Here is a 16,530-nt window from a genome sequence, read left to right as displayed (position 1 = left end):
CAATTTAATAGTAAAATTTTAGATCATTAGTGTATATGCATATCTCTGTGTGCAAAATGTCTGACAGTGCGTCTTCACAAAACATTCCTTTCTATGGAAAAACTCATACATTTGTGTATACAGTAAAATCATGTACTACTGTCGCTTCTATCTAAGCTTTCCTCGTTCTCATGTGGGATAGTTCAGGAGATTATTGGCTCCTATAAATGGCCACAATCTGTGTATTATTGGCTGTAAGAAGGATCCGACCATTACACTATGAGTTGTGAAGTGTGTAGGACACCATATTCCTGCTATGCATACTACCTTTGTTAATACAATATGTTGGAAGTAGAAGAGATACAACAGTGGAACGGATGACTGAATAATGGAAGGACAGCACATCTAGCATCCACAGTCCGGGTTACGTACTCAGGCCGTTAGTACAGTATGTCCAGTCTTGCTGGTTTATAGCAGAAAAAAAAAAAGAACCTTCTGCCCTCTTCACTACCACATGATTTATATCTATGACCTCCACATGGTGATGATAAAAGCTAGGCAAAACATGAAACAATAAATTAAGTGTAATCTTAGTCATCTCTATTGGATTTTTCATTCAAGGTTAATTTCATTACCAGGGTCATTTATCAAAGTAATAGGAAACCAAAGCAATTATTTGTTGAATCGTTGAGTTTGTTTTTCGGATGATTTGCAGTCGTTTTGCTAAATTAGGGATTTGACAATTAAACTTTCTGGCATGATTCCCATGTCTGCCATCTACTTCTCCTCAACAAAAAAATAAAGAATACTTACCCTAATGATCCACCTTTCTGCACTGCAGACAACTTGATGTCTTCCATGTAAGGGTGATAGTAAGTATTAATACATGACAGTCGCCATTTTGTTCTATGCTGTCTGAGACTATGGAGCCACTTCATGAAAGCTTTTACATAAGAAAATAAATAAGAATAATTTTATTTCTATAGCACCAACATATTCCGCAGCACTTTACATTTTAGAGGGGACTTGTCCAGACAATAGACATTACAGCATAACAATAAACACATAGATCAAAACAGATACCAAGAGGAATGAGGGCCCTGCTCACAAGCTTACAATCTATGAGGAAAAGGGGACACACGAGAGGTGGATGGTAACAATTGCTTTTGTTGTTCAGACCAGCCAAAGTGTAAGAATCGGGTGGTCATGTAAAGCTGCATGAACCGGTTATCAGCCTAAGTATGTAACAGTGCAGACACAGAGGGCTATTAACTGCATAAAGCATGTGAGGACATGATGCGAGGAATCTGGTTATGGTAAATTTTGAATGGGCCACACAGGGATAGATAGGTTAATGCGTTGAGGCGGTAGGCCAGTCTGAACAAATGAGTTTTTAGGGCATGGTTAAAACTGTGAGGATTGGGGATTAATCGTATTAACCAGGGTAGTGCATTCCAAAGAATTGGTGCAGCACGTGAAAAGTCTTGGAGACGGGAGTGGGAGGTTCTGATTATTGAGGATGCTAACCTCAGGTCATTAGCAGAACAGAGGGCACGGGTAGGGTGGTAGACTGAGATGAGGGAGGAGATGTAGGGTGGTGCTGAGCCATGGAGTGCTTTGTGGGTGAAGGAAATAAGTTTGTACTGGATTCTGGAGTGGATGGGAAACCAGTATAATGACTGGCACAAGGTAGAGGCATCGGTGTGTAAGGGGGTTACCTTCTCTGCTCCGTGCCTGGAACCACTTAGCTGTGCAGCAGGTTTCCCTCTGGACAGACTTAGAGACTGGGACAGGAAGGAAGCTGGGCTGAGGGAGAGAAAGGGCGCGCTTTCCAGGGCTAGAGGAGCGTGTACTGGGCACAGAGCAGCGGGTGCAGCAGAGAGAGCAGCAGGCGCAGCGGAGAGAGCAGCGGATACAGCGGCCAGAACAGCACGCAGCTGCACTCCGGGGAAGAGAGAGAGAGCTCCCGGTCGGAGGACTGATACAAGGAGATTGTCCAGAAAGACTGCATCTTGTGAGTACCCGAAAGCGGATTCTGCTGTGACTGGAGAGGTGCGCCCTGACGCCCGTGCAGAGAAAGTGACCCATTCATAGACAGTGGCCCGTTCATAAACAGTGGCCCCTAGTACCCACAGCATTAGTGCAGAGCCCCTTATTCCTGTTGGGAGACCCAAAAATAGACTGAGCATCGTTCTCCCGGGATAGGCTGCACTGTTAAAGCAAAAGACTCAGAGCACAGGGGACCCCGTTTGCCCAGCATCCCCTCTACACAGACTACACAGCCCACGGATAACAGGGACGACAAGTGCCGCTGTTTCTCAGCGCCTACGTTGGAGAAGATGACCCTACAAGCAAGTCCTCATCAGACTCATAAGTGTTTTCTCCAGAATTTCCGTTTATTACTGTTATACTGTTTGACTGTCTGGGAACTTATATTGCTTCCCATATATTTTGCACTGTTATTTTATCAATTTATATTCAACTGTTTTCTCCCTGTGAGGAGAATATTGCTCCTGTTAATAAACCCCCCTCAACAGTTGGTCTGTCTGTTCCGTGGTGACATACTCTACCCTGCACTCTATTACAGGTGTAACGATTGGTGAGGAATATGATCCTGGCTGCAGCATTCAAGACAGATTGGAGAGAGGAGAGTTTGGTAAGAGGGAGACCAATTAGTAGAGTAACAATAGTCCAGATGAGAATAAAAAAGAGAAACAGTGAGAGTTTTTGAAGAGTCCAAAGTAAGAAAGGGTTGAATTCTAGAAATGTTTTTGATGTGCAGATAACAAGAGCGAGCCAGTGATCGGATGTGGGGGGTGAATGAAAGCTCGGACTCAAGAATGACCCCAAGACAGCGGGCGTGTTGCTGGGGAGTAATAGTGGAACCACACACGGAAATGGCAATGTCAGGCATAGGTAAGTTAGTAGAGGGAGGAAACACAAGGAGTTCAGTTTTTGACAGGTTCAGTTTCAGATAGAGGGAGGACATGATGTTAGAGACAGTGGTAAGACAATCAGTGGTGTTTTCTAAAAAGGTAGGCGTGATATCAGGAGAAGAAGTGTATAATTGGATGTCATCAGCATAGAGATGGTACTGGAAACAAAATCTACTGATTGTTTGACCAATAGGGGCAGTATGCAAAGAGAAGAGGAGGAGGCCTAGAACCGATCCTTGAGGAACCCCAACAGTAAGGGGAAGATTAGAGGAGGAAGAATCAGCAAAAGATACAGTGAAGGAGCAGTCAGAGAGATAGGAGGAGAACCAGGAGAAAATGGTGTCCTTGAGGCCAATGAAGTGGAGCATAGTGAGGAGGAGCTGATGGAGCTGATGATCCACAGTGTTGAATGCTGCAGAGAGATCCAAGAGAATTAGCAGGGAGCAGTAACCATTATATTTAGCTGTTAGTAGATCATTAGAGACTTTAGTAAAGGCAGTTTTAGTAGATGGTCGAGAAGAGAGTTATCTGAGAGATAGCGGATAAGACGGGAGTGGACCAGGCATTCCAGGAGTTTAGAGAAGGGAAGATTAGAGACAGGTCTATAGTTAGCGGTACAGTATTGTCGAGGGATGTTTTTTTTAAGTAATGGATGTATGATGGCATGCTTATGTGAGGAGGGAAAGATACCAGAAGAAAGAGAGATTGAATATTTTTGTTAGGTGAGCGGTGACAGCAGGGGAAAAGGACTGGAGGAGATATGACGGAATGAGGTCACTGGCGCAAGTGGTTGGGCGAGAAGATGCAAGGAGCTTGAATACTTCTTCTGTGAATGGTTCAAAATCAGAGAGTGAGCTAGATGCAGTGGGGGACGGAGGACAGTGCATGGTATGAGGGGATTGGGAGATAATTTCCTGTCGGATGGACTATGGCCATGCCCGCATGTCAAATTCATAAAAGATGCAGGCATTTTGTAAGCCAGAAATGCTACTTCAGTCTTTTAATTCATTAAATGGGTACAAGTCTGGAATCACTTCATTTTCATTCGTGATTCGGATCAAAACGGAACCATGTTATCATGATTTTTTGCGAACATGCCATAATTTTTCCTTCATTAATTTTCTTATTGAGGTGGAGCAATGGCACTCGTGACAGACACGGTTACCATGCCAGAAAGTTTAATTGTTAAAACCTTAATTTACCAAATGGCTATAAGACAACCGAATAAAAATTAACAAAAACTCAGCTATTCAACAAATAATTACTTATTTTGATAAATGACCCTTGGAATTAACTAGATGAACAATGCAATAGAGATGACTAAGATTACACTTATTTCACTGTTCCATGTTTATCCAAAGTGTCTTCACATTTCTTAAAGGGGTTGTCCGGTGAAAAGCGACAAGTCTCCAGTCACTCTGTGGCACTGCAAACTTATGAATCCCCCAGCACACGCACTGTGCGCTGCAGGGATTTGTTGGTTTCAGACCAGGGATCAGAGGGTGTGTATGAGTTATACATACTCCCGGCCATACAATTTGCATTGTAGGAGTTACACATACACCCTACCAGTGGGCGCAGTGACTGCAAACTTATCAGTTTTGACTGGACTGCAATTTATTCTGCCACCTGCTGCTATTCAAAGAACAGCAACACAACAGGATTGATGAATGGCGCTGTAATGTAATTCCCTGCGCAACAGGGATTTTGGCCAGAGAGGTCCTGTAGCTACTCTGAGATACCAATAGTTTTTTTGTGGTCGTGTTAGATAATTGTTTTGAAAAATATTCTGAAAACACGGTCAAAAAAAAAAAAAAAGAGAAAACTTTGGCAAAATAGACACCATGATCTCAAACAGATCCTGTAAATCCTTCCTAAATAACTGAATTACCGCAGAGAATATCAGCACAAATATTTGACTTTGACAAGTCTAATGCAAGTCGATTGAGGAATAGTTTGTTTCAAGGTGTTAACGCTCCAATTTATTAATTAAAAAAAATAAAAAATAATCGATAAAATAAGATTATTTGTTATTTTTTATTATTGAAACTCAGTATATAGTAGATCAGTGTCCCTCACTATTGCCTTGCAGCACCGGAGTGGTTATTTTAAGTCTATTAAATTTTAGACTTTGCATTTTTGTTATATTTCGTTCAATAGAAGGCAATGACTGCTGTAAATAACTAGACCATTAGTTAATATTTTACTCGGTCTGGCTGTAGAATCATTAAAGTCTGTTTCTTCAATGGACTGCAGTCAACAGAATTTTTTATAAAACCTGCTGGACTGACTGACAACACATTGAACACATTGTGTAAGCAAAGTAAGCTGATCTAATAAAAATGATTTATTGATAACATTGTGGCCCATGCTATAAAACACACTATTTCTCTTCAGTTGAGCCATAAACAGTTATTTTATTTGCATCTTTAGCACACTGGTCGAATTTAAAGTGAAGAAATGACTATATTGACACCCAAAAAGATTATGTAAAGACCATTGTCTTGATGTCTAGACCCTAAAGTGCTCTATTGCCTAATAGTTTCTCAAACTGTAGCCAGAATGGGGGATAACTTATTTTATGTAGCATTTACATCTAGATAAAATGCATTTATTAACATTCCTTAATGCAGAACATTATTATCTCTCACATAAAAAAACTATTGTGTACAAAAAGCACAGAAAAATAAGGAAGCCACGTATGCGCCTTAACAATTAAAGAGGTGGTCCAGATTTAATCTCTATATAAATGACAATTTGTCCAACTTTCTATTATTATTCAATATTGCAATTTCTAGCATTTTCAAGATATGTGTTTGCTTTCAGCAAATAGAAACATTTTGTGTAAATTTAGTGCCTACAAACATATACATCTTTAGACCTCTCAGTTGCAAGGTAGATACAATTGTATCAGTCTAGTCAATGGTCTGTGAGATAAATATATCAGCAGCTGCGCAAAGCTCTAGTAGTTTGCTACAATGTATCATTCTGAAGGTTTGGACTGGATACATTTTATCCACTTCTTAGCAGATAGAGAGGGACTAGGTTTGTACAAGTTTGCACCACTTTAATATGTTCGTTTTTCACTAACAGGCAGCAAGTAAATATCTGGAAAAGAATGAAAATTGACATCGAAGTGTTAAAGAAATCAAGAACCTGGCTAACTATAGCAGCAACATTAGCTACATTTCTAGCTCTTTCTCAAATTTTCCCAATGCGAACTCAGATTTGGAGAAAATGATGGAATCATTCCTTCCAAATGGAATTGGAATTTTAGAGTCATTGCAGTTCTTCCAAGAGTAAACATTAAAATCCCACAATATCGCATCCAACTTTAAAAGCCTCAGCTTGTAAATGTGCATTACTCCTATTTATTTCATTAGAAGTCCCATACCAGGTGTTTTTAAGCTTATATATCTGGAGCCAATAACAACCCAGCAATGATATAGCAATGAACCTAAGTGATAGAATCAGCTTACCTGACGAGGAAGAAAATGAGCCACTGCAGAGCTGTTGACAGGGTGTCTTGGCTGGCACCAAATATATCACATACTGTGGCTGGAATATGCTCCTTTTCTAGAAGACAAAGTCCTGTGTTACCATTCTTCACCTCTTCTTTCTTTTCCATTCTGTCCCGGTTCATGATGAAACTTTTTCCATCCACTTCTCCTAAGATGTGGATAAAAGCGTCCAGCATGTCTCTAGTCACTCCCCATGCCGTTGTCTTGAGATGTTGGATGAATTTGCTATGAACAAAGTTGTAGAACTCGTTATTGACCTGCTGGAAGTCATTATATATTGTCCTGACAGGATTTGGGAAGCGCTGGAGCCAGGGCATGACATCTACCAGGCTTCCTGCACCCACTGTCTTACTGAACTTATCATTATTGCTCAGAAGAGCTTGGAACTCTAAGTCCATGTGGCTGTAACGTCGGCCAAAACATACTGCACTCATCACATTAGCCACGGCCACCACCAGATGTCCTCCAGGGGCAAATAACTTGCCCTCCTCTCCAAGAGCAGAGAAGATAGTAATCAGCTCACGGACTTCACTCAGGACATGTTGCCCCAGTCTCTGTTTAGTGTCCGGATTAAGAGTGGAGAAGGCTCTCACTGTGGACTGGGCAATTTTTCTATGAGCCTTCCATCTCTCATTGTAGAGCCCAAAAGCCAAGCTTCTGCCCCCTGACACAAACTTGAAGGAAGCAAATCCGGGACGACCTGCAAAGTCTGCTCCTTTCTGCAGCAAAGCGTGTCTGATGACCCTGTCTCCGTTCAGCACCACCACTTTCTGACTACCTAACTTCATCTGGAAGATCTCACCATACTTTTTGGCTAACTGTACAAAAGCCAAGTGAGGGGAGCTACCAATCTGCATAGCATTACCAATGATGGGCCATGGAAAAGGACCAGGGGGATGATGTGAGTCTGACCATCTGGGCAAGATCCAAAATTGGAGCCACTTAAAGACATGAATGGCCAACAGTGCGCACAGAACTGAGAGCAGAAGACTGGAGATAAAAGGAGACACCTCTTCATGCATCTTGAGCGTTGCTATTTAGACCTAAAGCCACATACAAAAGAAATAATACAATTAAAGAAATACCAAAACTTAGTAAAGCTGCCCTCTTTCTCATGCTACACCATGCTCTAATTGTACTCCACACTCAGACCTAGTGAGCAGTCAACACCAAAGTAATAACGGTTTATCCACAGCTAGCAGAGATTTCTGATCAACTCACTTCCACCACCTAGAGATGCTTTCCTAAAATGCAGGCACCCACTGACATACTGGAAGCTACACCTGTGCAGCTCAGGAAGCCAGAACATAAAATATACTGTCTGCGATCACATTCATTACTTTATTCCCACACAATCTTTCCTGCTTGATCCAAAACATCACTGGTGGTCACACCCGGACCTTCACCCACCATGAATCTACTTGTGCTGGAGATGATGCATCACCTGACATCCTGGCAGCACTGACTGTACAGCAGATACTCCAGAACCTAATACTGCCTCCGATCACACTGATCTTATTACTTTATCCCTGTCTGATTGCAAGCATCACTGGTGGTCCACCCGGACCTTCACCCACCATGAGTCTACTCGTGATGGAGACCATGCATCCAGTGACATCCTGGCAGCCACACCTGCACAGCTGAAGAGTCTAGACCCTAATGTATAATGCCTGCAATCGCACTCATGCTGTGATCGAGAGCATCACTGGTGGTCACACCTAGACTTTCACGAACCATGAGGCTAACTGAACTGGAGATGAGGCCCCCACTTGCACCCTGACAGACACACCTGTACAGCTTAAGAGTCTAAAACCTAAAATATACTGCCTGCAAGCACACTTATGGTATTACTTTATCCCACACACACATTCCTGTCTCATCCAGAGCATCACTTGTGGTCACACTTGGACCTTCACCCATCATCAATCCACATGGGCTGCAAATAAGGCACCCACTGACATCCTGACAGCCACACTCCTACACCTGAGGAGCCCAGATTCTAAGACATACTGCCTGCGATCACATTCAGCTTAATACTTTATTCCTGCCTGACCCAGAGCATCACTGGTGGTCAGACCTGGACCTTCACCCACCATGAGTCTACCTGAGCTGGAGATGATGCATCCACCACTTTGATCACTGGTTCTAATAGCTTTACACCCTCCTCAGCAGAGAAAATTAAGCTTCAGAGGATGTGACTTGAAATGACTCCATTCTCTTCTCACACATTATAATTCTTCTGGAGTTGTTGGGTGTATAATTAGGATGATCCTGTTGCAGCTCTTAGAAGACTGATGCAGGTCCCACATTGGAAGGTAGGTGAGACTTGTTCTCCAGTTGCTCAGCATGACTTTTTATATGAAGCCCCCCTCTTGTCCTGCTGTGTGACTAGTTTCCTCCCCGGGAGGCACCCTTTGGTCACCGCCCAGCTCCTCTCCATTGGACCCTTAGCAATTACACCACTTATTGGAAAGCAGAACAGCTCTTGGATCACACTGATTTTCCCTTTTCTCTCTTTAGTGAGAAGTTAGTTGCTGACTTCATCCGGAAATCTACCTTATTTGTAACTGGCTGAATGATCTTCTCATTACAAAGCTCTGTCACCCGTTAACCCTTGCAGTGACATATGGTAAGGTGAGTCATTTAGAGATCTTGATGGAGCTTTCCTTAATAGTGCTGATAGCTGTGCATAGAGCAGCTCTGCTGTATGTAGATCTCCTTTCTCTGAATGCAGATTTGATTCTTAAGGTAATGCAATAATTCCCTGTCATATCTACCATGCTAACTTCAGATTGTCATAGTAGGCAAACGTTTTTCATAACTTTGGCACTGGAACTACTAATACCAGCATGTATTGCCAGTGCTATCTATCTGTAGAATGATTTCATGATTGAAACGTGATCATGTTTTGCAAATCAAAGGAGGAATGATGAGACTGTATAACTGGACACAATGTCACACAACACATTCAGATATAGCAGAGCTGAATGAGATATTTGACTCTGGATTTTTTTTCATTACTTTTAGATCTGGGTAAATCAGAGATAACATATCTAGTATCAAGGTGAATAAAATCACCACATACATGATATTACTGCGTCCTATAGGACAAACTCAGCTGTGCTAGATCTGCACAGAAATGCCAAGGTCACCGAGTTTTTATCATCTATAATTTTAGTCTTACTGCAAAGTTGGTTGTACGCACGCACGCACGCACACACACACACGCACGTACGCACGCACACACACGCACACGCACGCTCTTAATACACGATCTAACGTGTCATTGACTATACTGCTGCTCTTTCATTCAGTATGGGACACTTTGTCCTTTTTTTTCTGTTTCTGTGTTGTCTTACATGTAGGCTGATTTATTTCATGGCCATTTATTTTACATGATGGATAACAGTAAATACATTTCTGAAATTGTATTTTTTTTTAGTTTATGTACTGCTAGACCTTGCACCTTGGATAGGGCTCATTCACATTGGCGTATTATGCATTCTTGTTTTATATATATATATATATATATATATATATATATATATATATATATATATATATAACATTTATTTTATTTTTTCATATTTTTTCATTGAAAACAAGTTAGCAATTTGTCCAAATGGTTTCATTCGCACGTGGCTGTTTTCAATACATTTGTTCCCCCCAACGGATCTGTCTGGGTACTGTTTTTAACCCTTAGAAGTCAAAGGTCTAAATTTAAGGCAGTAAATTACATGTTTGCATAATTTATAATAGTTTTTTTTTAGTTTTCATAGCCCATATTTTTGCGACATTGCAAAAAACAGCCAAATATTACTTAACTTTTAAGCATACAAAAGAAGAAATATGGATGAAAAGTACAGTAGAACAGAATATAGAAGAAAAGGTAATAAACATAAGCAAAAACAATCAATGTCTATATTATATATTTTTATAAGCAGGCGAATGGGTCCTCCTAGTATATCATCTTTGCTATCCACTAGTTGCCCAAATCTCAGCCTTTCCAAGGTTGTCAGATGTTTCCATGCAGAAATATGTGTGTATGCTGCAGAAGTAATCACTATAAATGCATGGATACTTTATATAAACGTGATGCATCATAATTTTGGTGCAATTTTCTATCAAATTGAGCTCTATAGATGAAAAACATCACACCAGGAGAGAGATGCTTAAAAAATGTGCATAATCTTCATCCAAAAAAAGTTTTTTCAAACTTATGTATTAAAGGCATTTTTTATACCTCCATAAGGAGGCATCTGGCTGCTGCCTTGCTATCTAAAAAAAACATTGGAAAAATAGGCAACAATATACACTAAGAGACAAATAAAAAAGTAACCTGGCTGTCTGTTAAACAGGTCTTTGACATAATATATCTACGGTTTATATCATGGCAAACATTGGCATAAAGTTATGCGCCTGTGGCATTAATGATCAACCGAACCAGAAGATATCAATGAGATTTCATAATTCACTGTAGTAAATTCCTGATCATGCTTCCATTGGAACATTGCGCTTGTGGCAGTACCTGAATAAACAATTGTACTTCTTTTCTTTGTGTTTGGACAAGCTCAGTCGAAGATTTATTACACAATGATATCACTGGCAAAGGAAAATAATAGTAGAATCCATACCCCAAAATACTTTACTATATGCTTATTATTTTCTGCTATGAAGGTGCTACAACTCCTATGTTAGAAAAAGAGGATGACTAGCCACAGATGTCAACTAGATGCCAACGATTACACTTTAACATTCTCTTTGGCGTGACAGTAATCATCCCGCAATGTGTTATTTTCCATTCGAAGATTGGGATTAGAGATGAGCGGATCATTAGAAATTCAATTTTGCCGGTGTTGCCGAATTTTCTGCGAAAATTTGATTTGAAATACAGAAAAGCCTCTAATTGCCCAGAAAATATGTATATAACATTATTTGTATGGTAATATACAGAGATATACAGAGTTCTACCCTTAAAACAAATGGCAGTAAGCACCATTGGATGCTGTATGTCGGACAGCCTTTATTTTTTAGAAGAGCCGTTTTCTGTGCTCCTAGAGGAAAACTGCGTCCATTATTAGGGATGAGAGGACCCATGGAAGTTCAGGTTCGTCGGGTTCGAATGAACTTTAGTCCGAAGTTCAGTTCGGGAACCAGAACCAGGCTCGGACTGGCCCATAGGGGAACAGGGGAATCCCCCGGTGGGCCCCTGTGCAAACATGGGCCCCAAGTCCCACTATATGGGCAGTACTTGGCATAATTCCCATGATTAACTGTGTACAGAAAAAACGCAGCATCTCATCATTCATTAACCAAACTACCTAGTTTAGTATTATATAGAGATACAGGTAAGTTTGTGAACGAGGGTAGTGTAATATTTGTATGCAGGCACACCAGTCCGACACTGACCAGAACTGTACCCGCACTTGAACCTGAACCCAAACCCCATAGAAATGAATGGGGACACAAACTTTGGAGCTGGAAAAATATCTCTCTACCTCCTTCTTGAACTGTAAGACGGACTTCCAGGAGAAATCCATGTTCGGAGTTCAGCACCGGACTCGGTACAACCCCTGAACTTTACAGTTTGGGTTCGCTCATCTCTACCCATGATATGGAGTTTCAGGGGTTTGATAATATACATGGCCATCAGAATTAGAATTTTCTTTCTATGTTGTAGTGGACTTACAGGTTTCCCAGCACAAGAAAGTGTTTTTCAATGTTACTTACATAAGGGATATTAATACCTTGCTCTCTTCACTCTTAAGGCAATCAATATTTATTGCTTTATTCAATCTCCTATCAAAAGCTCTGAATGGTAACATATTTTGTCTCTGGACTTATCGATTTGTATTTCTTACAACCCAATAAAAGCAAATAAATAACCTCTAGGCTAGAACAATACAGTATGCAGTACTTGTATTTTACTTTGTCTTGAAAGTGGTTAATTTGCCAACTGTAAAGCATATACAAGATGCAAAGATAATATAAAAGATATCTTAAGTCCAGGAGGATATTTTTAGATCACTACAAGCCTGGGGAGACCACTAGGGGGAGCATCATGCATTAACATTTTTACAGTTCCCTCTGGAAAAAAAAAAAGTTGCTCTTCAGCTCCCCCTAGTGGTGGCTGCAGGCTTGTAGAATCTTATTATTTGAAGGAAAGAGCAACAGCTATAAAATCATACAGTCCAAAAGGAACAGGAGTGTCAGTCTCAATCTACCCTTATTGTTCCAGTCATGGTCACCATTAGAATTTTAAAAACATATAGGGCAGCAAGGTGGCTCACTGGTTAACACTGCAGTGCTGGAGTCCTGGGTTCAAATCCCACCAAGGACAACATCTGCAAGGAGTTTGTATGTTCTCTCCGTGTTTGCGTGGGTTTCCTTCAGGTACTCCGGTTTCCTCCCACATTCCAAAGACATACTGATAGGGAATTTAGACTGTGACCCACAACGGGGACAGCGATGATAATGTGTGCAAACTGTAAAGCGCTGCAGAATATGTTAGAGCTATATAAAAATAAAGATTATTATTAAATTAAAATAGATATTACCAAACTCGTTTTTAAATTTCTAAGGCTCTAACTTTGTGAACACATTCAGCCAAAGTGATAAGAAAGGATGTAAACTACAAAAGTATACATGTGAGTGTCCTACAGGTATATGCTGGGAATACATTTTTTTGATTGTAGACACACTCCGCATGTGTCGTTTTGACAATGCAGCGACCTGCGCTGAACGCAACGAGTTGCTTTTTGGTGCAGTCGCCACACCGTCAAAACGATGCATGCGGAGGCATCCGCATCCATCAGCATGGCCTGCGCACATAATGGTAAAGATAGGGTACGCATGCCACATGCCGATGTAGGCGGAGCTGACCGAAGGAGGTGCAGCGGTGGGCGGAGCTGACCAAAGGAGGTGCAGCAGTGGGCGGAGCTTCACAGAGGACATACGCAGCCCTCCGCAGCACCTCCATCTGGAAATGTGAAACCAGCCTTACAAGGATTCAGCTAGTCTGTTCTAAATCATGTTATATCATAGGCCTAATGGAAAAGAGAAGAATTAACTCAGTAGAAGGGCAAAATGAGCAATTGTAGGCACACAGTGCTATTTAATATGATAATTGCAATATATTAAGAAGAGGATACAAACTTTGATGGGAGAGCTTCTCTAAGTCATCAATATGGCCCACATACATTTATTATTTCTTCTTTAAAACATATGAAATTGCTTTTTGTCAACACAATTAACGTCTCGCTCATATATCCATCATACGTAGATCTCATGTTATAATTTTAGTGTAACAGCATTTTTATTACAAGAGTCTAGCATGTAACCACATCCGCAGGACGACTTGCCAAAGTGCCTATAATCCTGACTTGTGCTAACATGGACTTTTTAAATAGTACCGGCTGCCAATTTTATCAATTTGTTTATAGCTCTCATAACATTTATGTAATCTGTTTTTCAGCGCCATGTTCCTGTGAGAAGTGAGAAGTGTGTCCTCACAATCCTGGATTAAACCTTGATTTGGACTAGTCATTTGGAGTGTAAAGTGTTCAATTTCTGATCTGAGAAGAGGTCACAAGTACCCAAAACCCAGCTGTTACATAGATTAGATATTCAGCACAGCTCGTTACTGAGGTTTGGTATATATGTTCATAAGAAAATGCATTCCAACTTATATATATATATATATATATATATATATATATATATATATATATACAACATCTGCAAGGAGTTTGTATGTTCTCCCCGTGTTTGCGTGGGTTTCCTCCAGGTTCTCCAGTTTCCTCCCACATTCCAAAGACATACTGATAGGGAATTTAGATTGTGAGCCTCAATGGGGACAGATACGATAATGTCTGTAAAGCGCTGTGAAATTAATGGCGCTATATAAGTGAGTAAAACAAATATATATATCACAGTTTGTGTGCTACGTCTGCTTTTTGTATAGTAGTTGATCTATATATGCAGAATTACCATACATAAGAACTGTAACTCACTTGCCACCACTGTATATTATAAACTTCTTGCTTCCTACATCCACCACTAGAGGGAGCCGTTGGAGCTTACTGCATACTTTTTATTAGCTAGTTTATTTTATGCAGTGTATACTGTAATTCTCTCTACCATTTATCTTTGTGACATTGCAGAGATTTTCTAAATTCTATATCTTGCCACTATAATGATATAAGAAAAAAAATATCTACACATACAGTTGGGGAAATAAGTATTTGATCCCTTGCTGATTTTGTACGTTTGCCCACTGACAGACATGAACAGTCTTTAATTTTAAGGGTAGATTAATTATAGACTGTTCATGTCTTTGTCAGTGGGCAAACTTACGAAATCAGCAAGGGATCAAATACTTATTTCCCCCACTGTACATTTAGAGCTATTTAAGTTTAAAAAAAAATAACGGTGTTCAAATATGGACAATCATTTCAGAAAAAATGTGATATTGTGAAATAAATTTGTGCACAAGGTGAAGGTACGGTAATTGAAAACAGTTTTAGAACTATAAGGCAATACAAATTTCCATACTAACAGGGACATATTGTGCCCCTTTTATGACTGTATATTTATTCTCATATTTTCATATACTGAGTGGAGGCATAAAGCTTTAGCGGCTGCAGATATTTCATTTATCAGAGACCTGAAAAATGCCAAGCATGCAATGCAAGTAATAAATTGAGAGATCAGCACATGTGCAGTCACCCCTTATTTTCTGACCCCGTTCTCGATATAGGAGAGGCTCCATCGATGTGACTCGCACCTCTCAGACAAATATGGTACATCTCATTGATTTACGTTAGTTAACCTCATAAATGGCACCTGTGTATCACAAGAACTTGTAAACTCTACAGTTCAAAATGTTATAATGCAAATTTGTGATGATAATAAAACCGTTTTATTCAATTGCAAATAAAATGTTTGTGCTTTTTTAAAAATTTCTTTTAACTACTTGTACTTTGCTTTGAAATGAGGAAATTGTGTTTCTGGTAACTAATTACCCAAAGTACTGCTACACCAAATATTAAAGTAAGGCAGGCTGTGTGTGATTTATGGCAGTTGCTAAGACTCAGAAACGTGTCAATGAATGAATGCATTCTCTGGGAGCAGATAGAGTGCGACCCTATACACACACATGCACACGCGCACAACCAGGGAGTTAACGACCAATTGCATACAGCACTGAAACTGTTGTGTAAAGTGGTGGATTCCAGTCACATTGAACCTGGCACCCATAGTCCTGTGATACTCTGGTGAGAACTGACTAACTCCTTTTTCCCTTACCCTATGTTGTTTTAATAAATGAATGCATTATCTAGGAGCAGATAGAGTGCGACCCTATACACACACATGCACACGCGCGCGCACACACGCACAACCAGGGAGCGAACGACCAATTGCATACAGAACTTAAACTGTTGTGTAAAGTGGTGGATTCTGCTAGATTTAAACTCCCAGAAACACTACAAAGTTGTCATGAATCAGTAAAGGAGTATTCTGGGGAGATAAAAATTCATTTCAATCTACATTCTGTCTAAAATTATGAATCATGTCGCTCTGCCTGTTCTTATAAGTAACTTCTTGTGATTTTATTACTTCTTACTGTGACCTCATGTCACAGCATTGCTGCTGCACCTCTCTTCTGTGATGGTATGTCAGAGATCAAGGGGCGTTGCTTTCATCTTGCTGCTTATGCAAGCCAGCCCCCTGACCAAACCTTAAAGCACCATTCCACCTGTTTTTTTGTGTTTTTTTTTACTTGTCTAGTGGTGCTCTAAACGTAAGTCTCCTGCACCCAGCCATATATTTGCCCTCCGGCATCTTTACCATTTTTCGGCGCCTGTCTGGTCCCGCAGTGCCATTTTGCCAGTGCAGCTTCTGAGTGGCTGGACCTCAGTAGCTATGTCACAAGCTCTCAATGTAAGTCTATGAGAGCCAGAACGAGGCTCGCATAGACTTACATTGATCAGTGGGTCACAAACTGCAGGAGACGGACCGGAGCAGCCGCGAAAACAGATGAAAATGAAAATCAGACAAGGGCAGGGGACTTGGATTTTAAGCACCACTCCAAT

General features: G+C 40.5%; 1 protein-coding gene and 1 long non-coding RNA gene across 3 annotated transcripts in view; one reads left to right on the top strand and one right to left on the bottom strand.

Annotated features, from left to right (window-relative positions):
• CYP1B1 (cytochrome P450 family 1 subfamily B member 1) overlaps positions 1–8,676 on the bottom strand; it is a 37,203-nt gene extending 28,527 nt beyond the window's left edge. The window contains exons 1-2 of one of the 2 annotated variants that reach the window (XM_077282911.1): positions 8,541–8,676; positions 6,395–7,479 (exon numbers count right to left, since the gene is read on the bottom strand). In XM_077282911.1, coding sequence (XP_077139026.1) covers positions 6,395–7,458 — 1,064 coding nt within the window. In that variant the 5' untranslated portion in view covers positions 7,459–7,479; positions 8,541–8,676. Of the gene's footprint in view, positions 1–6,394; positions 7,480–8,529 lie in introns of both variants that reach the window. The other variant, XM_077282912.1, reaches the window with a different exon arrangement.
• LOC143804634 (uncharacterized) lies at positions 8,623–14,711 on the top strand. Its single transcript, XR_013221068.1, has 3 exons — positions 8,623–8,751; positions 8,957–9,070; positions 13,911–14,711. It is a non-coding gene; the product is annotated as an uncharacterized LOC143804634 (long non-coding RNA).
• Positions 14,712–16,530: the final 1,819 nt, after the last annotated feature.

Source organism: Ranitomeya variabilis, chromosome 2 (assembly GCF_051348905.1).
Source record: "Ranitomeya variabilis isolate aRanVar5 chromosome 2, aRanVar5.hap1, whole genome shotgun sequence".
NCBI classification, from domain to species: Eukaryota; Metazoa; Chordata; class Amphibia; order Anura; family Dendrobatidae; genus Ranitomeya; species Ranitomeya variabilis.
This window is presented reverse-complemented; position numbering and strand designations above follow the sequence as displayed.